Here is a 21,921-nt window from a genome sequence, read left to right on the forward strand (position 1 = left end):
ACCAGGGCTCGAACCCGTGTCCCCTGCATTGGCAGGCGGATTCTTAACCACTGTGCCACCAGGGAAGCCCCTGCATTATTCTTTAATGACTTTTCACATTAACCCTATATGGTGGGTATTATATCTATTTTACAGATGGAGTTAAATAATTTGCCTCAAGTCACACAGCTAGCAAGTGGTATAGTGAGAATTCAAGTCTCACTCCTAAGCGTGTTATTTCTTTATTAATCACATGGCTTCAAGCCAAGGAAAGAGCAGTTAATGTAACTGAGCATTTGTTTATTTCAGGCACTGTACTAGGCACTGTAATTTACGAGGTTTTATTTAATCTTCATGGGAAATCAGAGGTGGTAATATTTCAGTTTTACAGTTTGACTTCAGGATCATTGGAAAAGTAACTTATGGTTGGACTTAATCTGAAGGTTATATTTTGTTCTGCTTCTTGAAGGTGAGGGATATGCCCAGCCAAAATGATAATGTCAAATAAAGTATCCAGTAAACATTGGCTGTTGCTGGTTTCTTTATTTCATTATAGTGTGCTGTGTTTATGACTAAGATAAATCTTGGTGTGACGTTTAGATACAACTATTTAAACTTCTGATTGCAAATTCAGTTACTTTTGACATTTGATTTGAAGGACTTTCATGACAGATAAAAAGATACCTCACAAAGATTCATAGATCCAAACGGGAGAATCCTATTATTGACAACATTCCTAATGTTTCAAATCTCAGTCATCAATTATGCGCAGGATTGTGTTGAAATCACCTGTGAGATTCCCTTCTTCCTTGATCTCAGTCAATTATTCTTGCTAATTAATTGGGACATGTTGCATTTATATATATATATGTGTATATATATATACACACATATATATATAGTTAACTTTAAAACTCCTTTTAAAAAACTGTTTTAAAGGGCTTCCCTGGTGGCGCAGTGGTTGGGAGTCCGCCTGCCGATGCAGGGGACACGGGTTCGTGCCCCAGTCCCGGAGGATCCCACATGCCGTGGAGCGGCTGGGCCCGTGGGCCATGGCCGCTGGGCCTGCGCGTCTGGAGCCTGTGCTCCGCGGCGGGAGGGGCCACAACAGTGAGAGGCCCGCATACTGCAAAAAAAAAAAAACAACTGTTTTAAGAAGACTTTAAATTTACTGAGTTAATTTTTCATGTTTTCAAACCTTTGTAACCTGTGTAGATAACGACTTAAAAAAATAGTGTTTTTAATAGACATTTTTTCAGCAACGAGATCATGTAACAGTGGAAACATTTCCAAATATAATTTTTCAAAATGTCCTCTCCATAGTACAAAAATCCTTTGAAAAGCAGCTACTTTTCTCACTCATTAATAAAGTGGTATCTTTACTTTGAAAAGACAGATTAAGTGTGTTTTGTGTTTGGATTATACCTGCTAGGTAGCATGTACTACTGATAGCCATTTGTCATCACATAAAAGGTAGGCATATTTAAAATTCTAATCTTTGTGAAGCAGAAAATTACTTATTATCTTTAAATTCAACTCCTAAATGTTTGGTCATAAGAAAACCCAGGAAATCAGAAAGTTACTGTCATTTTCTGTCTCTCACAAAGATTCAGTTTAAAAGTCTGTTTTTCTTATGTAGACTGTAAGCTCAAGTGTCAGTGCACTGAAATGGACCATCCAGCCAAAGGTACCACCCTTCCCACTGTGGAACTGCTAGTCTTCTCTTTGTTCCAGTCTGATGTATGGCCTGAGTGAGAGTGCAATGCCCATTTGTACATTAAGTATAGTACGACTTTTAAGTCTGTTTTATTTGAATTCTTACGCCTGGGCTTAAACTAATAAGGATGTATTCTTTTCCTAGTTAGTCTTACGGTATCAAAAAGAAGCATATAACGTAATGTTTGCTTTTCTTCATCCTGCCAAGCACACCTTGAATTCCTAGTAGTGCTCATCATTGTACTAGGTAGGCACTGTGGAAGGCAAAGAACAATAATCAGCATTTACAGAGTGTTTACTTGGTACCAGGAACCATGTTGGTAGCTTTACACGTTATTTCGTTTACACTCACAATAACCTTAAACTGGTAGTATCGCTATTTTATGGATGAGGAAATTGTGACTCAAGTTAAAACCTTGTCCAAAGCCACCCAGCTAGTAAGTGACCGAGCTACTGTCTTTTAAAAGACTGTGTTTTAGAAGACTATTCTTCAAATATGTTTGCCCAGTTTTCTTTAAAAAATTTTTGAAACACTAACATATTCCTTGTACATTTTAAAATCGACTTTAAAATGTTTTCATTATAAGTTTAAATAGTTGTAAGGATAATGTAAATACTGATATAATAAAAATATAGTTTTTTTACCCAGTAAGATCTAAATACCTGCCATTATATATTTAAATATGCTTGAATAAGGTCACCATTAATAGTTGGAAATTTAACATTGTATGTTCTCCCATTGAACTCATATGTCCGTCCAACTTCCTCTGCAAGATTTTATTGTAATTTGTATATTTTATGCTTATATCTTTTATTGATCATGCTGTCATTTCTCTATAATAAAAACATGTAACTAAATTGAAATCGATCATACTAAAAATTTGTGTCACAATTCAACTTTCTTTTGCATTAAGTGAATATTTTCTAGTGTAACTTTTTTTTTTTTTTTTTTTTTTTTTGCGGTACGCGGGCCTCTCACTGCTGTGGCCTCTCCCGCTTTGGAGCACAGGCTCCGGAAGCGCAGGCTCAGCGGCCACGGCTCGCGGGCCCAGCCGCTCCGCGGCATGTGGGATCTTCCCGGACTGGGGCACGAACCCGTGTCCCCTGCAATGGCAGGCGGACTCTCAACCACTGCGCCACCAGGGAAGCCCGAGTGTAACATTTTAATTCCCATAATGATTTCTTCACTATTGATTCTTTTTTTTTGAGTTTTTTAGTGGTTGCTCTAGGGCTTTTACCATATTGATCTTATCAGTATCTCCTTCACATAATCATTGGGTTTTAAGTGAATTTTTCCCCTGGATTGTTCTGTTATTACAATGTTAAGGGCAGTTGATCAAAACAATGTAAATATATTATACATTTGAATAACTAAACATAAAAACTTATTGGAAATATATTTATTGATGTTATGGGTGTGTTTCCCCCTCTTCCCTGATTTGTTCATGTATCCATAGATGAATATACTTACAACTAGAATTTGATAGGGTTCAGCATAAATTTCACTCTAAATTTTTAAAATAGTTATAAGCTTGAGAAACACTGCTGTCCTAAATAAGTAGATGAGAATTATAGGGATTTTGCAGTAGCAGTATCACTTTGTTCTTTGAATTTCTTTGAATAGCAATGCCAAAAATACATATAAGGTGAGGAAAGACCAGAAAACTTATTGCTGGTCCTGCCTGAAGATTTTTATATCCTAGGCAGTGCGTAAGGGAGGGTTCAGGAAGGGAAAAAGATATGCCATTTTTGGCTCAGTGGGAGAAGGGAGACTGTACAAGGGAATATGGGAAAGGAGACCCAACATGATGCCAGTGCTTTAAGTACCCTTCTCAGGAAGGTCCATTTTAGGAAAGAATATATTTGGAGATTGGGGATCTGGAATTTTATACCTTAAAACCATCCATGCCCATATACTCTTTAGGAAGTCTGTAGGATCACACAAACACCATTGTGAAGAAAGTCTATTAAAATAGTAACTTCCAGTGACTTCCCTGGTGGTCCAGTGGTTAAGACTGTGTGCTTCCATTGCAGGGGCCACGGGTCCCTGGCTGGGGAGCTAAGATCCTGCATGCTGTGGTGCAGCAAAAAAAAAAAAAAAAATCAAAGTAGTAACCTCCAGTGATAGAACGTGAGCCAGTCTAGATCTCAATGTTCAACGTTAGGTTTGTAGACAAAGAATTACAACACTACCCTTATGCAACATAGCATACAGGAAGCACATTACGTGTAGGCTGGCATTTAATAAATTTTTGTTATTTTAATTTAAAAAGTATATTGTCTGTCAAAAAAAACCCATTTAATGATTCTACTAACTGTATTTACATCCATCTGTCTTCCTTTTGTTGTAGTTAAAACTTCACTGAAATTGCTGTCAGTGGGATTACCTATACGCTAAATGTCACTAAATTCAGTGGACATTTAAAAAGCTTTGACTTCTTGTTAGTTCTCGTTGCACTTGACCACTCTTTATGTTGTCTTTCCACAATTTTCTGGGGCAAGAGGCTCTTGATTTTCTTTCTACTTCTCTGTTTGCTTTTTTTGTTGTTGTTGTTTGCTTTGCAGGTTCCTCTTTCTTAACCTTTTTCTTAAATGTTGGTGTTTATCAGGATTCTGTCCTAAGCCTCTTGTCTTTTTACTCTACATTAGTTCCCAAAGGCTGTCTCTGCTCACCCCTGTGGTTTCATTTACCCTCTGTGTTTATAAAGCCCTTCCGTATTATAAGCCCAGATGGCTCTCCTGAGCTCTGGACCTCCTAGACATCTCCACCTTGATGTGTGCTCAGATATTCTCTTTGGAACTGAATTCTTCATCTTCCCCTTCCCCTGTCTCAGTATATGGCACCCCTATCTAAGCTGTTGCCCAAGCCAGCACCCAGCGAGTCATTCTTCATTCCTTCTTGTCTTTACCCCTCAGGATGATAATTAATTCTACTTCCTAATATATTACAGAAATCCATCTTCCTCTAACTTGCCTCATTGCCACTATCCTTGCCAAAGCAAACTTTAGTTTCTCTTACTTATAACATCCTTTCTGCTTGAGTTTTGCTTTCCTCCAGCAGGAGTGGCTCACTAAAAGTTCTATCTTCATCATGGCGCCCTTGCTTAAAATCTTTCACTGGCTTCACATTGCCCTTGAGATAAATTTCAGACTCTTTAACATTAATTACAAGGCTTTTTGGATCCCATTCACCCTTATCTATGTAGCCTTATCTCTGGCTCGTCACCCTGGCATGCTCGTCACCCTGGCATGCTACAGGAAAGCCTAAAGCAGCTTTTTCCACACCTGCCCCCCACCCCGCCCCAAACTCTTGTATCTCAAATATGTGTGCTTGTACACTCTGACGTCTGCCTTCTTTGAATCCTTCTACATGCTATTGTCTCTCTCTGGACCACTGTGTCCAGTTAACCCCTCAGCCTTCTGGTCTCAGCTTTAAATAGCACTTCCTCAGGTGGCCTGCCTTGTATCTCTAGGTTAGGTTCTTTTACACGTTCAGATAGTACAGTGTATTTCCTCTGTCATGCAACTTATCCCACTTTAGTTAAATGTGTCTTTCGTGGTAAGCTGTTTTGTCAGCTTAGTGAGGGCCAGGAATCATCCTTATCTTGGTCTCTGCTTTCTTTATCCTGAGTGCCTGACACATGTATGAGCATGTTTAGCATCTCTGAATAAGTCAACAATTTTAAGTTCTTGTTCTTGTGATTTCAAAATGCACTTTTTTTTTGTCTTTAGTGTCTCAATGAGATCCTGGAGTCAGCAGATGCGCCTTTAGAAGTCACTGAAGGATTCATACAGTCCATTTCTCTGTCCGTTCCATGGGGCTCCTTGCTGCAGGATAATTGTGCACTGGAAGTGAAAGGGTTAGAACTGGTCTTCCGACCTAGACCTCGCCTAGGTAGGTGTATATTATGTGTTTCTGTTTGTTTCTATTTTTAATTTTCAGAGATTGGGAAAGTAACCTGATGGCGTTAAATTCAGTATTAATTTTGCATTGTATTTGTGAGATTTTCAGTAGATATAATATTAGGGCGTGGTCCACGTGGGGGGCGTGTGATTGTATCTTCAGAGTTATTTCTGTCTCTATTTACCTACAGGAACTTTAGTATATAATGATTGGTTTAATTGTTTGTTACCAATTATCTAAAGTGACTTATGCTTTTTTTTTTACTTGAAGTATAGTTGATTTACAATGCACAGCATTGTACAGCAAAGTGATTGTTATACATATTTTTATGTTTATATGTATATATATTATTGTCCAAATTCTTTTCCATTATCAGTTATTACACAATACTGAATAAAAAGCGACTTATGTTTTAAAGATTCAAAGTATTGTGCCAGAAAGCAAGGAGGTGCTCCAAGATTGATGGAGAAATGTTAAAAGGACACAGGATTGGGCTTGAAGGGGCTCCCATTGGCCAAATCTGGAAAACTTGGGCATCAAAAAGGATAATGAAAATAATGGATTATAACACACTAAATAAAAACAACCCCTAAGTCCATGTCAATACAAATAAGTATGTAAGGGGGGCAAGGAGAAGGGAAAGCTCTTCATTGCTACTACTTAGAAACATAAAAAAAATGCTGGAATATCCCCATGTTTCCAGCCACCATAGTAAAAATTAATGGTATCAAGATCATCAATGAATGCTGATACCGTTCGGTGAAGGGTTGTTGAAAAACTGGGTAGATATTTAGACAGTATCAGAATATCTCCCACTGTTTACATATTATTTGCAGAGGGAAAAAGTTTCTTTTACCGTGCAGAAAATTGACAATCACCACCATAACTGAGTGATCAAGCTTAACCTCATCAATAATGGGTTAACCTGACATCATGTGTGTCCTGACTGAGGGACTGAGAAAGACGTGATCACTTATGTATTATTCCTGCTAAAAGTGCTTAATCTGAATCAAATCACAAGGAAGCAGTCAGACAAATCCAAAATAAGGGAAATTCTATAAACTAACTGGTTGGTACTGTTAAAAAAAAGTCATGAAAGACAATGAAGGTAGAGGAACTGTTCAGATCAAAGGAGACTAAAGACAGGAATAACTAATTGCAGTACATAATTCTCTTTCTCTCTCTTTCTTTCCTATGAAGGGTGTTATTGAGGCAGCTGGGGAAATTTGGGTATTGAATGTATGTATGATATTTTGTCAATGTTACGTTGCTTGGTTGTGTTAATGGTATTGAGCTTTTGCAGGAGACTGGTCCTGTTCTTAGGAGTTACATGCTGAAGTCATTAGGAGTGAGTGTTATGATGTCTGCAGTTTACCTTCAAATAGTTCAGTGAAAGTTGGAGAGTGTGTATGTAATCTTTTTTTTTTTTTTCCTGGCTGCACTGGGTCTTTGTTGCGGTGTGTGGGCTCTTCGTTGCCGTGCGCGGACTTCTTTGGGTGTGGCATGCGGGCTCCAGAGCACGCGGGCTCAGTAGTTGCGGCGTATGGACTCTCTAGGTGTGGCACGTGGGCTTAGTTGCCCCGCAGCATATGGGATCTTAGTTCCCCGACCAGGGATTGAGCCCACGTCCCCTGCATTGGAAGGTGGATTCTTAACCACTGGACCACCAGGGAAGTCTCAGTGTGTGTGTAATCTTGATGAATCTAGGTGTAGGGTATGCAGGTGTTCACTGTACACCTCTTTCTTAGGACTGAAAATTTTCAGAAGAAAACTTTGGGAAGGAAAAGATTTAAACTGGTAGCAAGTCATTGTTTACAAATATATGCGTGTGGTAGCTTTAATTACACATATGGTGTTTTCTGATTTATCAAACATGTATACTGTGCTTCTTGCATGCCAGATACTGTTCTGGGTGGTTTACAAGTACTATCCTCAGAGTAACTCTTTGACATAGATACTTTTAATTATCTCCATTTTGCCGAATAGGAAATTGAAGCATAAATACTAGGTTTAATAACTTGTCCAAGGTTATAGCTAATTAAATGGAAAAGATGGGATCTGGATCTAGGCAGTCTAGTTCTGGAGCCCCTATTCTTAACCACTGTGCTATGTTGTGTCTTGGATTGTCTACTGCAAAGAGTGTGTGTTTATGTATAAGCTAGTAAAGTCATGATGGTGAATCATGTTAAATTATGAACTTAAATTCTTTCAGTGACAAGTGATGTTTGTAAAGATATATTTGAAGAATTATGATCCCAAGTGCTGCCTGAAACACCGTTTAAGTTATGCTTAGTAAAATTTAGTATCTGTATTTTTAAAATTGGTAATCTATGCATGGAAATTCTTAATAATCTGGTATTTAATTAACAAGAATATTTTATATTTTAACCAAGCTGAGTAGATACAGTAATACTTTACTAAGGAAAGTCAAATATTTTATCCTTATTTTAAAAACATTTCATTAAAAGGACTTTTAATTTTAGAAGACAATAATTCTAGTAATCTCTGTCAGTTTGTTTTGAATAACATAAGGAAGTGTGGTGGAATTCTCTCATAAGGGAGGATCTGGAAAGGACTCTTCGCAGTTCGTGTGTTCCTTCTCCAAGGATGCTCTTCTGTTTTATCTGCATTTATAGTAACCTTCTGAAGCCTAGGCCAACTGCTCTCTCTCCTTTCCTGTGAATTCCCTCAGCCAGAAGATTTAGCCTCTTCTCTTAGCTAGCATAATATTTTCTGTTGACACTCAGTAGTTGGCTATTAAATCTTCTTAATTTTATCTCATTTCTTCTACTATCTTGTAGTCTCTTTGAGGGCAGAATTAATAATTATTTTATTTTTCTTTCTTTTATAGCAGGGTCAGCTAACTATGGCCTGCACACCAAATCTGGTCTGTCATCTGTTTTTGTAAATAAATTTTTATTGGAACATCACCATATATACACATATTCATTCATTCATTCTCTCTGGCTGCTTTTGTACTAGAGTGAGAGAGTTGAGTAGTTGTGATAGAGGCCATATGGCCCACAAAGCCTAAAATACTTACTGTCTGATCCTTTGCAGGAATTTTGTTGACCCCTGCTCTACAGTATTTTGAACAATACCACTCATATAAAATATCCATTAAATACTTGAATGAATATGTGAATTAATATTTGTCAGATATATATCATGTAATGAGAACATGTGTCTCTGGACTTTTATCTGTGATTTTTTTTTTCCTTCTCAGTTATTATAAGGTGATGTTTAAATCTTAGGAGTAATTTCTAGACTATTGTATCCCTGGGTGACACCATGATGCTGAATATCTCTTGGAGGATTAAGAATTTATCTGTTTGAAATGTGTGATTTTAAGAAATGGCTTTGTTGTAACTGTGAGAAGTTATTTAGGATTAATCTATATTTTCTGCAGCAACTGGTTCTGAGCCTATGTATTGGTCAAGTTTCATGACCAGCAGTATGCAATTGGCAAAAGAATGTCTTAGCCAGAAACTAACAGATGAACAAGGAGAAGGATCCCAGCCTTTTGAAGGACTTGAAAAGTTTGCTGAAACCATTGAAACAGGTTTGGCATTATTGAGTATTTTCAAAAATTTTAGATTTTACTTAGTAGTAAGGCTTGTATAAGAAAAACTCATTTGAGTGATTTTAAAAGAATTGTTATTCTTACTTCAGAACTTTAGAATTGAGGTTATTTTAAAAATTGTACAGTAAATCCCCCACATACAAACCTTCAAGTTGCGAACTTTCAAAGATGTGAACCTGCGTTCACATGTCCAATCACGTAAGTTAGTTCACGTGTCTGGTGTACATTGTCACGTGTGTGCATCCTCTTCAAGTGACTGTGCTTTTGTGTACTTTACTGCACAGTACTGTGTAGAGTACAGTAATACAGTATCTTTATTTCAAGCCCAGGATGTCTGGAAGCAAGCATAAAAACAGCAGTGATGTAGCTGCTGGTACTACTACCAGCCCCTGTGTGCCAGCTGTTGTGCTGGACTACTGTACTTTTCAAGGTACTGTACTGTAAGATTAAAAATGTTTTCTTTATTTTTTGTGTTTGTTTTTTTATGTATTATTTGTGTGAAAAGTATTAGAAACCTATTACAGTACAGAACTATATGGCCGATGGTGTTAGTTGGGTACCTAGGCTAACTTTGTTGGACTTAGGAAAAAATTGGACTCGCTCTCGGAACGGAATTCGTTCATATGTAGGGGACTTACTGTATTCAATTAAATTTCATGTTCTTTTTTACCCTAGTTTCTCCTCTGTTTATTTTATTATGCTTGCATAATGAAGGGATTAGAATTCAACAGATAGTGTTAGTCATTGCCCAGGTTGAGATGTAACATGGGTGAGTGCTCAGCAAGGCAAAATATCTATTACAAAGCTCAAGATTTGGGGATTTTTTAAAGGAAAGAAATTCAACTTTTATTTTGTAAGTTCTTATTAAACTAATTTAGTATTTATTCCTTTCATTAGAAGTTTTTATTTAGTATACACATGGTCTCATGTTGACGGTTACCTGTTTACTCTAGTACTAAGAAGAGTAAAAGTCACTTTTATAGACACTGTCTTGAGAATTGAACATGTGCCAGAAAATTCCAAAACTGGAACTGCACTTGAAATTCGAATAGAAAGGTAAGACTTCTTATATCTGAAAGCAAATTACCCTGTTCTTTTCTTTGTAAATAATAAAATCTGACTCTCATTAGATTTCAGGATGCTTTTGGAGTTTAGAGGTGCTTGTATTAAGTTAATATATTACATTATTTCTGAGTAAAGTGCTTTTCTCCAAGTTGTGGTCTAATCCCATTATTGAAAACTGAAAGTACCAGTTGGGGTATAATTGTGTATAATATAATGCTCTGAATATTTGATTTCACAAAGCAGGTAATTCTCTTTTAGTTAATATCAAATTGAAATAATGACTATTTCAGTGGTACTAAATTTAAGGTACTCCTGTTGGAGAGTTTCAGTTTTTTCATATGAACAATGTGCTATTTAGATGTGTCTCATTAATGTGATAGGCTTTTTTGCTTTGCTTTATTTGGTCTATGTGCTGCTTTAGGCTAAGACTGTTGTTTTCTTTGAAGATTCTGTGAGGGTATTTTAAGGTCAATATGTACAATAGTGATTTACTTAAAAAGATGTAAACACATCACTTTTCGTTTTCTGTGTTTGCCCACTTGGAGCACCTATAAATAGCTCTAAAACAGGGATTGATTTACATACCCACTACTGAGTGTTGTTTTGAGGTAGTAACTCTTCACCTGTGTCTTAATGCCACATGAGCTGCCAGCAGAGATAAGCAGAAAGAAGTAGGTACACCGAGCACCAAAGATACTTTGTATGTGGATCTGTTGGGGGCCTTTATTGAGTTCTGGTTTCTGTCTTTCACAAAACATAGCTATTAGTGAAACAGTTACTGTTAACAGATCTTTGAAATTAGGTTGCATTACCTTAAAATGGTATATTTAAAAAATTTCTAAAATCTCATGCATTTAGCACCACAATATTTTACTTAAGCTGAAGATGAGTCATAAGGACTCATAGAATAGTTACAGGAATTCAAGAAATGTCATGTCAGGGGCTTCCCTGGTGGCGCAGTGGTTGAGAGTCCGCCTGCCGATGCAGGGGACACGGGTTCATGCCCCAGTCCGGGAAGATCCCACATGCCGCGGAGCGGCTAGGCCCGCGAGCCATGGCCACTGAGCCTGCGCGTCCGGAGCCCGTGCTCCGCAACGGGAGAGGCCGCAACAGTGAGAGGCCCGCGTACCGCAAAAAAAAAAAAAAAAAGAAATGTGATGTCAGACTTGTGACTTGGAGCCAAATGCTGTCACTGTTAACCAAGAGATGTTTGTGAGGGAGACAGGAGTTGTTTTCCTTGAAACTAACTTTAGGAAGTTATTAATTTTTCCCCCCAAATTTAGGAGCCTCAAAACATTACCTTGTTGGGCTTAATGTCTCTTCGTGAAAATATTTACTGTAGTAAAGCATGGTAATGCTGACCCACCTTTTAGATATATTCTAAGAAGAGCTAACACTTGAAAAATTCCTTTAACTTCAACAGCGATGTGCATTTCTTATAATTGCAAGTAGGTTTTCCTAGGAGTTTTATGCAAATGCTCTTTTTGTTTTTAACTTTCAGAACCATGTACTGTGATGAAACTGCTGACGAGTCCTCAGGTATTAATGTACATCAACCCACAGCTTTTGCTCACAAGTTACTTCAGCTCTCTGGAGTGTCTCTCTTCTGGGATGAGTTTTCTGCATCAGCAAAATCTTCCCCAGTTTGTTCAACTGCACCAGCGGTAAGGAAAACAAAACAAAAAACCAAAAAACCAAGATCATAGATTTTTGAAAGGTTTACATGAGGGTTTTTAAAATTTCCTAGGATATGTAATATGTACTAATAGGTTTCCGTCTGATGTGAGAGTTAACACAAATATTCAGTAATGGGGGCATATATTTTGGAGATTTAAGAATACTCACATTTATAATTAATGCCATTTCTGCCAGTTTGCTATGTATTACTTAGATAAACACTGGATTCTGTGTCTTAGAGGGAAATGATATATTAACATCTAATACCCTTTTTACAGTAAAAACATAAAATCAAGTAATGTTCACATTTACCTTACATGCTGAATGTATTACTGAAAATGTATCTTACAAGTCATATCTTAAAGAAGTTTTATAATTAAGGAACTCTTTGTTAATCCCTTCTAAGATTGGAGAGTCCTTTTATAAATTAGTCACTCAATGATTTATCTTTTACTTTATTTCACAAATCTTATTTTCTTAATTATAGAATGTCTATTAAATTTCCTTATTATGGAACTTGAACAGAGACTGTGCTTTACTCATAAAGTCCTTTTCCATGATTTGCCTTTATTAAGGTACTGTGCTGTTTCATGGTAGCTCTACAATACTGGTTTATCCATTGTCACATCATACAGTTTTCATGTCAAATACTTTATTCTTCTTAAACTGACAATTGTATTTTGCATTTCAGTTTCTTTACATTAAGGTATTTTAAAGAATTGCTTTTTTTCTTATTGCCTTACTGTAGGAAGCTGAGCCAAAGCTGTCCCCTAGCTGGAGTCCCAGAATTGTTTATGAGCCACACCCACAACTAACTAGGAGTTTGCCAGAGGCAGCACCCTCTGACCCGGTGCAGATTGGAGGGCTAGTCGGTAGTTTGGGGTTGAGTCTCACATTGAAACAGAATGAGGTACTTCCTGGAGCTAAGGTAAGTATTTGTTCTATTTTCTGTAGATAAAAACAGAAGAAAGCCATAGGCATCCTTTACTCTATGCAGGGACCCACTGATTGGTTGCTGTAAATTACCCTGTGACGAGGGGGCCACGGTCTTGGAGTCAGCGTTTTTACTCTCAGCTGGTGCTTCTGTCTGTAGGTGACAGAGTTCGGGTGAAGACGGGCTTTCTGCCCATCTGCTGCAGCTCAGGATTTGAAGCTGTCTCCTATGCTTACTTTCCTCCACTTTTAGAAACATTCATTAGTTCAGATAACTGGGAATATCTTAAAGAATCTCTATCGTCATCAAATGATAAAGTTAAAGGAAGGAGAGATTGGGAAAGCAAGTTGACTGAAGGGGATGTTTAATCACATGTATGTAAAACTATCCACCTATGTGTATTTTGAATGGAATGTCCATTTTTATAATACTTATGAAAAGAAATTGATTTTTTTCATGATGTCTCATAGCTTTTTGAAGACAGTGTAAAGACAACTGTACTCATTTCTTAGGGAACAATATTGAACAGTCTGGAGAATCAGGAAACTTGCATGTATTTAGTCAGTTAACAATGTGTCTGTCAGGTATTATTTTCAGACTCTGAAAACTAATCTTCCATATAATCTGTGTAAAATGTAGTTTGAGAAGATATCGGGGTTTATTTATTTGTATATTCACTTATCTAACTAGCTCTAGACATTTGAGTGACTACTGTATGCCAGACCCCATACAAGTTCTTGGGACAGATGCAGAGATGAACGGAATGCAATCTTTGTCTTAATAAAAGATAAAATAAGGGCATAGACATGGCTGTGGGAATGTGGAAGAGGGAGCCACTGAGTACATGTGAACATACATAGAAAGGTTTTAAGTTCAGCATATAATCAAAAAGAGATCTTCCCACTGTCCCCAGCCTTAACTCGTTGTTGATTTATGGCCTGGGATGTCAGCAGTCAGTAAGGAGGCCCCATGAAACCAGCACTCCGCGGGTCAGCTTAGCTTAAAATCCTGGCTCTGGATCTGTTAGATGGCCTTGCGCAAATCACTTAATCTTTGTGAACTGTTTTCTCATCTGTAAGACAGGAACAGTACTAAGAATTAGAGGAAATAAAAGCATCTAACACAGTGCCCCAGTACGCAAAAAAAAAGTTGGTAATAATGATTATTATTATTATTGGAGAATGTATTATTTTATTAGTTAGATCATGGAAATTTCTCAAAGTCACTATGTAATTTATTTTATTTTTTGTTCTTACAATCAGAAGAAATTTGTTTTTCGCCTGGGAAAGATGCCATTTCCCAAATATAAGTATTTTCTTAATTGAATTATTTTTAAATTGTATAATGGCATATAGATAATAGGAGTCCATGTTAACATTAGAAATAAGAGGAGGTGAATGAAAAGTAAGGCGAGCATATTCAACTTTCCGGAATGTGATGTAGAGAACAGAGTAATTGCTTTTGTCAGAGTATACTCCAAAAGAATCAGGGTGAGAGTGGGATCGGGCTTTTATTTCTAGAAGGAAAAATGGACAGGGAGTTGGAAAAGAGAAGGGAGTTCCACATGAGCCCCCTCTTTCTGCTGTGGCTCCATGCCCAGTGGAGAGTGGGCTTTGTGGAGCACAGAGGGCATTCACAGGGACACACTGTTGATAGAGAAGGTCCTTGCATGTTCTACAAAGGAGTGTGATCTGTGGGCAAACTTATGAAAGCCAACTTTATTTGCTCTTGGCTTGAATCAAGCTTTAAAGATTATGATTTGGGTCTTTTGAAATCATGATGGGAATGATTACTCTGTTACTGCTATAGATATTCTTTCTTGGAGACTGTATCTTAAGGCCTCCTCAAATACCTGAAATACTCAGAAAACTCAGAGAGACACAAAGTATGACATTGGACTTGCCAACATGGAATTTCTCAGGAGGATTTTCCCTCTTAAAACAACAGTTGTTGGCCTTATATCTTTTCATTTAGATTGTGTGGATTAGTAGAGAGAATAGGTAAAGGAATCCAAGGCTAAATGATCAGTATTCCTCTTAGTGCATTAAAATGTACTGGGATTTGTCATGATGAGTTTATAAAGAGTATTCATCCTGAGTAGTTTTCTTTTTTTTTTCAAGTTGGATATTGATGGACAGATAGACTCTATACATCTATTCCTGTCGCCAAGGCAGGTGCACTTGCTTTTGGATATGTTAGCAGCTATTGCTGGACCAGGCAAGTATAACTCTGTTATTATTTCTAATTCTTTAAAACTTTTTAGCTAAAATGTATAGCATACAAATAGGGAATTGTATTACCATATAGGAAATGTGTGAACTTAAAGCTGTTTTTTAGGGACTTCCCTGGTGGCACAGTGGTTAAGAGTCTGCCTGCCAATGCAGGGGACACAGGTTCGATCCCTGGTCTGGGAAGATCCCACAAGCACGGAGCAACTAAGCCTGTGCACCGCAACTACTCAGCCTGCGTGCTGCAACTACTGAAGCCCACGCACTCTAGGGCCTGCATGCTGAAACTACTGAGCCCGTGTGCTGCAACTATTGAAGCCCACATGCCTGGAGCCCGTGCTCTGCAACAAAAGAAGCCACTGCAATGAGAAGCCCACGCACGGCAATGAAGAGTAGCCCCTGCTCGCTGCAACTAGAGAAAGCCCGTGCCCGGCTTTCTTTTATCGAAGACCCAATGCAGCCAAAAAAGAAAAAAAACTGTATTGTATTGTGAATAAGAATCCTCAATAGTTAAATTTGATTGGATCTTTCAAATTGTATTATCCTGGCACAAATTGGAGTTCAGATTCTTTGTATCATATACATAACATTTTCAGAACTGACTGGCTTACTTCCTTGGTTGGGGGTAGTACTTCATACAACTGAGAAGGTGTAATTCTTAAACACATTCAATAGCACGCACTTAAAATTTTTAATGACTTATCTATCAGAGATCAGATCTTCTGATTCCTAGCTAGCTGCTTAGAGCTATTGCTTAGATCTCCAGTTAATATTAAATAGTGCTGGTTTTGCACTGACTGAGTTGCCATTGATATTGGATAAGTGGGTTGGGAGAGAAATGATTAATTAACTCCAAATTTAATTACTGTTTTGCTTTCCTTTTGTATACTTGTAGAAAATTCAAGCAAAATCGGGTTAGCTAATAAAGACAGAAAAAATCGACCCATGCAGCAAGAAGATGAATATCGAATTCAAATGGAATTAAACCGGTATTATTTGAGGAAAGATTCCCTCTCTGCGGGTGTATCCTCAGAGCAAAGCTTTTATGAGACAGAAACAGCTCGTACACCTTCTAGCCGGGGTAAGCAACTCAAAAAGTTGACTTCAGAATCATACATTATCATCATAGAGCAAGGTAAACTTAATTTTGGCTGCTGTAAAATGGAGTTTAGTAATGAAAAAACTGAAGATCCAAGAAGGTTTAAATTTATAAGTTGATCCAACCACAGCCTTACAGTGATGCACTGGCACGCATGTGCTGCAGTATCCCTTTTGATTGTATAGTTTTGTTTTGTAAATCATGATTTATTCTAAGGAAAGTCAATTAAAAATGTGGATTTACACAGAAGATAAATTGGGGGTAGTTATTCATTTTGTCAAATTCTTATGTGCTCACATAATGATTTACAGTAGTTTTCTTTACATAGAAACCTTTGTCCATTAATCTTTCTATCAATTAAATGTAAATATAATCTTTACCCAGTTTACTTTGCATTTCAGAATGTGTAAGCACTAATACCACGAATAATAAGAATCAATTTAAGTATGGAATTTTGATTAAATAAAAAATTCAAGTCTACTCAATTTTTTGATTCAATTTTTGATTTGAATTAAATAAAAAATTCAAGTCTACTTATTTTGGCCATAAGAAACTTCATTTGCATGAGGGTAAAAGAGTCTCTAGAAAGAAGTAAAACATAAATAGAATTCTAAATAAAATATTCAACTCTTTTTTTTTTTTTAAGAAATAGCTGTATCCATATGAAACCAGAGATTGCAAGATATTTATACTATTTAAAAATCTGGATTATTTTAAATCATATGACAGTTAATGACATTACATTATACCATGTAATGCAGCTTATCATATATTTTTTTAAAAAGTTCACCAGTGGGCTAGCTTAACCTTTTGTTAATCTATATTCAGTTGAGTTTTTACTATGACATTAATATCTTGGTTCCAAAGAAATTACCCCATTTGAAGTAACATAAAATTTAGGACATCACTATATCTCAGATAACCTGAGGGAAGAATATGATATTAATATATATGAACTTATTTAAAGATGTGAATTGGAATTATAATAAAACTGACAAAGTTTAATTCTGTCTAGAAGAAGAAGTTTTCTTCTCCATGGCTGATATGGACATGTCCCATAGTCTCTCTTCTCTTCCACCCCTTGGGGAACCCCCAAATATGGACCTTGAGTTATCATTAACTAGTACATATACAAACACACCAGCAGGATCTCCGTTAAGTACTACTGTGGTAAAGTATTAATTAATTTTTGTTCTGTTCTTGAAAAGTTGCTTCTAAAATTTTGCACTTTATTCATGTGCTTTAAAAAAATTATTTTATAGCTTCAGCCAACTTGGGGAGATTTCCTTGATCATCATAAAGAACAGCCAGTAAGAGGGTCAGCATTACCATCCAGCCTAGTTCACCCAGCATCTTTACAGAAGACTGGTAAGTAAAAAAAAGACATTTGTTGATAGTTTCCCCTGGAATTTTTAAAAACTTAAAAATTAAATTGTTTTTAAAAAATGCCATTCTATTCTTTTTCATAAAATTTTCTTTGGTCTAGGCTATTTAACAAAATTTAGAAACAAAATGAAGCATTGTTGAACAATTCACTGTGAAGTGTTTCCGAATAGGTGCCTATTTATTGTATTCTTTGTGTATTTAAATACTTAAATATTTTTAGTAAAAAGTACGCCAGAAGTTTCATATTATTATTACAGTTTAGGGGTCTCAATCAACTATCTGATTTTTGTTTCACGTTTACACTTTCCTTGAAAGAGAACCTCAAGTTTCTTTTCTGCAAAATTTAATTGAAATAGACACAGGCTTAAAGGAAAATTTGAAGAGCAGCTTTTGGTTAATCTCTGACTTTTTCCAATACAGTTTTATTAATGCAAAAGTTTTGTTCATATGTTTCCTATTGTAACAATTTTTTTTTTGTACTTCAAGTATCAAGGATCTTGGATATAAAATGCAGAAAGATTAGTTTATTTTACTCGTTTACTATCACTCAAAATGTGTGATCACATGTTTTTTGAGACTAAAACCTCAGGTTTAATTTTAAAATTAACACACGAGTAAATGTTTTATAATTAACACATGAGTAAATGTTTTATAATGTTTTACTATTTTGATATAATGGATTGTTTTAAGTATTAACTTTTTTATGAATATAATTTTAACACATGTATTTCAGCTCTCCCCTCTAGATCTGTTTCAGTGGATGAATCCAGGCCTGAATTTATTTTTAGACTAGCTGTGGGAACTTTTTCAATCTCTGTGCTTCACATCGATCCTTTATCTCCACCTGAAACATCATTGAACCTTAATCCATTGACACCTATGGCGATAGCTTTCTTTACTTGTATAGAAAAGATTGATCCAGCAGGATTTTCAACAGAAGATTTTAAGTCTTTCCGAGCGGTATTTGCAGAAGCTTGCTCACATGATCACCTTAGGTAAACTCTTGTATTTATTAATGATCCTTGAAAAAGAACCAAATGTGGACTTTTCATTTATCTACAATACCTACCTATCTCCATTTGTTTTTCCAATTCACATTTAAATATTTGTAAATGAGTGGAGTGAGTGTGGTTTTCTTGCAGTGCTGCAAAGATGTTTACCATAGAATCTCTCATTCAGGTTATTTGGCATGTGAAACATTCAGATACAAGATCTATATAATTTGGGGTTGTCTAAATTATCTTTTCTTTAGTTCCCTGCCCTGCTCTTGTCAAGTTTCTTTGCCCACATTTTGCCTTCATTCCCCACTGACACCATTATGATCATAAAAATAGTTCTTACTGTCACAGGTTTAGTAGAGATGGCAGTGGTGGTGAGCGTAGAATGGGCTAATGCAAAGGGACTTGAAAGTGATTCATACGCTGCTGGCCATGGGGTGGGAAATGATGCCAAGGCTCATCCTGAGCTTGGACGCTACATTTTCAACTTCTGCTTAAAAAAAAAACAAAAAACAAAGCTGTTCAAATAGCCACTGATCTTTTTATGGGTTGAGTCCTAATAGATGAGGAGATAATTAAGTTTATCAGTACATATAATATTGTTAATGTGCAAATACTATTCATTTTAACATGAGAGTGACCTATAAATTGTCCATTCATATGTTATTTTATGTAATGGCTTAGGCACATATATTACTATTTTTAGAAAACGCTTTGGGCTTTCATTTTAACTTTAACTTTTTTGAAGTATTAAAATTAATATACAAAGTAGTTTTTATATCTAGCAACAGAAACTCTACAGGTTAGGACCATAATATTTATAATAAAGCTGCAAAAACATTTTTTCTTCATATTTTTGATAAGGTTTCAAATATCTGCCAGTAGGAAATACAATAAATGCAACAAAAACTAGAGGTAGACCTTCATTTGAGTCCCACTGACTAAAGTTTTAAAAACATTGCATGATCCTTCTAGATAAGTTTAAGAAACTATGTACATATATTTTACAGATTTGGAAGATTTTATCCACTGAAGCATAAATTTTTTTTTTTTTGCGGTACGCGGGCCTCTCACTGTTGTGGCCTCTCCCGTTGCGGAGCACAGGCTCTGGACACACAGGCCCAGCGGCCATGGCTCACGGGCCCAGCCGCTCCGTGGCATGTAGGATCCTCCCGGACCGGGGCACGAACCCGTGTCCCCTGCATTGGCAGGCGGACTCTCAACCACTGTGCCACCAGGGAAGCCCTGAAGTGTAAATTTTAAAATGTAGAAGAGGGAAGGGCAGTGTTGGGAAATATGTCCTGGGTGATTTCTTATCAGCAGATCTGATTTCTTTATCTTATGTCAGGGAATGGGGAATTTGAAGCAGTCTTTCTGGTTAATATCCTTAAGAATATTAGTTATTAATAACAATTTGAACTTGTCAGAACAGGTAGGTATTAACAGTTGGGTACTATTCTTTGACACATTGTTTAATCTAGAAATATATGGATACTCTTAAATGATACATTTTTTTTATAACAGATTTATAGGTACTGGCATCAAAGTATCCTATGAACAAAGACAAAGATCAGCTTCTAGATATTTCAGTACTGATATGTCCATAGGGCAAATGGAACTTTTGGAATGCCTGTTTCCGACTGATTTTCATTCTGTTCCTCCTCACTATACAGAGGTAAATGCTGATACTTTTCTTTTAGGATTAGTCTTTAAATGTCTTGCTTGTTAAGAATTGTGTGAACAGCAGTGATTTTCTTTAAAAAGGCATAGGAAGTTGTATAGGAAGAAGTTTTTTGTGGTGTTTGCATTTATATTTTGTTGAAACAGATTTAAAAAAAAATTTATTTATTTGGTTGCAGCAGGTTTTAGTTGTGGCAGGCGGGCTCCTTATTTGCGGCTCCAGGGCTCCTTAGTTGCGGCACATGGGTTCCTTAGTTGCGACAGGCGGGCTCCTTAGTTGTGGCATGTGAACTCTTAGTTGCAGCATGCATGTGGGATCTAGTTCCCTGACCAGGGATGGAACCTGGGCCCCCTGCATTGGGAGCACAGAGTCTTACCCACTGCGCCACCAGTGAAGTCCTGAAACAGATTTTTAAGTGTGGCCTTTAAGGCCATTATAAGAGTGTGTTACATTTTTAGAGTTGACTTGTTTTAGAGTCAGGTTATGGGACAAATGACTTAATTTCACTCATTTTCCAAGCACTCTTAATTTCAGAAGAATTCTATTATTCAGCAAATAGTTATTGAATGCCTACTATGTGCTAAGCACTGTTCAAGATAAGTGAAATGTCTTGTGCCCATTTGTCGTTAACCTGATTTTTTTCCTATCCTAAAAGCATGTCCTAGAGAAACTTTTAAAAGCTATCAAAATGACATTTTTATTGCTGTTACTTTGCCCTTGTGACTTATTTTATTTTCAAAGCGCTTTATTTGAATCCTCACATAACATTTTGCAGATGTGATACTAAGTATTTCAGAAGTTAACTAATTTGTCTAAAAGTCACATTGCTAGTAAGTGACAAAACTAAAGCTTAAACCAGCCTTTCTGACTTCAAAAAGCTCTGTCCACTATTATATTAGCTCCTCTATTAATTCATGTGATTAATTATAGCTTAATATTGTACATTTCATTTATCTTCATCTTTGTTTTTAAGCTTTTAATGTTCCATTCCAAAGAACAAACTGATTCTCACCCCCCTGTGTGTCTTCAGCTTCATTATAAGCATTCTGAGAATAAAGGACCCCAGGTAAGAGATCTTTTTGTGTGATTAGCACCTGTAAATTTTCATTTGATGTATATTTTATCACAATCACAAGGTTTTAATTTAATTTTATAGAATTGTTAGTGATCATATTAATGCTTTCTTTTTCTTTTTTTTTTTCTTTTTAGGGTAGTCAGGCAAGACTTAGTTCTGTTCCTCAGAAGGCAGAATTACAAGTTAAGTTAAATCCAGTGTTTTGCGAGCTGGATATCAGTATTGTGGACAGGTTGAATTCTTTGCTTCAACCACAGAAGCTCACTACAGTAGAGATGATGGCATCACACATGTATACTTCATATAATAAGCATATTAGTCTGGTAAGTATTTTAAAAGTTGCAAATACACATCGTGATCATAGCTAGCTAATAGGCTTATTGGATGATTTCTGAGCTGAAGTATTCTTACTAGGTTAAATAGCATATGTTATTAAAACGGCATCATTTGTAATAATGAAAAAAGGAGGCATCTTTAATGTCTACATAGTAGACTAGCTAAGTAAGTAGTGCTAATGTACTGAGTGCAATTTTATGCTGCCACTTTAAATGATGGCTATAAAGAGGGTACAGCAACATGAAGAAGGCTCATGAAGA

At 36.5% G+C, this 21,921-nt stretch overlaps 1 protein-coding gene across 2 annotated transcripts in view; it reads left to right on the forward strand.

Annotated features, from left to right (window-relative positions):
* Nucleotides 1-21,921, forward strand: part of ATG2B (autophagy related 2B) — a 78,245-nt gene that overhangs the window by 2,498 nt on the left and 53,826 nt on the right. The window contains exons 2-14 of one of the 2 annotated variants that reach the window (XM_082843861.1): nt 5,428-5,590; nt 9,009-9,161; nt 10,136-10,238; nt 11,749-11,911; nt 12,673-12,852; nt 14,979-15,075; nt 15,982-16,167; nt 17,201-17,355; nt 17,448-17,553; nt 18,305-18,566; nt 20,094-20,244; nt 21,224-21,316; nt 21,460-21,648. In XM_082843861.1, the coding sequence (XP_082699987.1) occupies nt 5,428-5,590; nt 9,009-9,161; nt 10,136-10,238; nt 11,749-11,911; nt 12,673-12,852; nt 14,979-15,075; nt 15,982-16,167; nt 17,201-17,355; nt 17,448-17,553; nt 18,305-18,566; nt 20,094-20,244; nt 21,224-21,316; nt 21,460-21,648 (2,001 nt within the window). The remainder of the gene's footprint in view (nt 1-5,427; nt 5,591-9,008; nt 9,162-10,135; nt 10,239-11,748; nt 11,912-12,672; nt 12,853-14,978; nt 15,076-15,981; nt 16,168-17,200; nt 17,356-17,447; nt 17,554-18,304; nt 18,567-20,093; nt 20,245-21,223; nt 21,317-21,459; nt 21,649-21,921) is intronic. The other variant, XM_082843862.1, reaches the window with a different exon arrangement.

Source organism: Leucopleurus acutus (assembly GCF_964270905.1).
Source record: "Leucopleurus acutus genome assembly, chromosome: 1".
In the NCBI taxonomy this organism is placed as follows: Eukaryota; Metazoa; Chordata; class Mammalia; order Artiodactyla; family Delphinidae; genus Leucopleurus; species Leucopleurus acutus.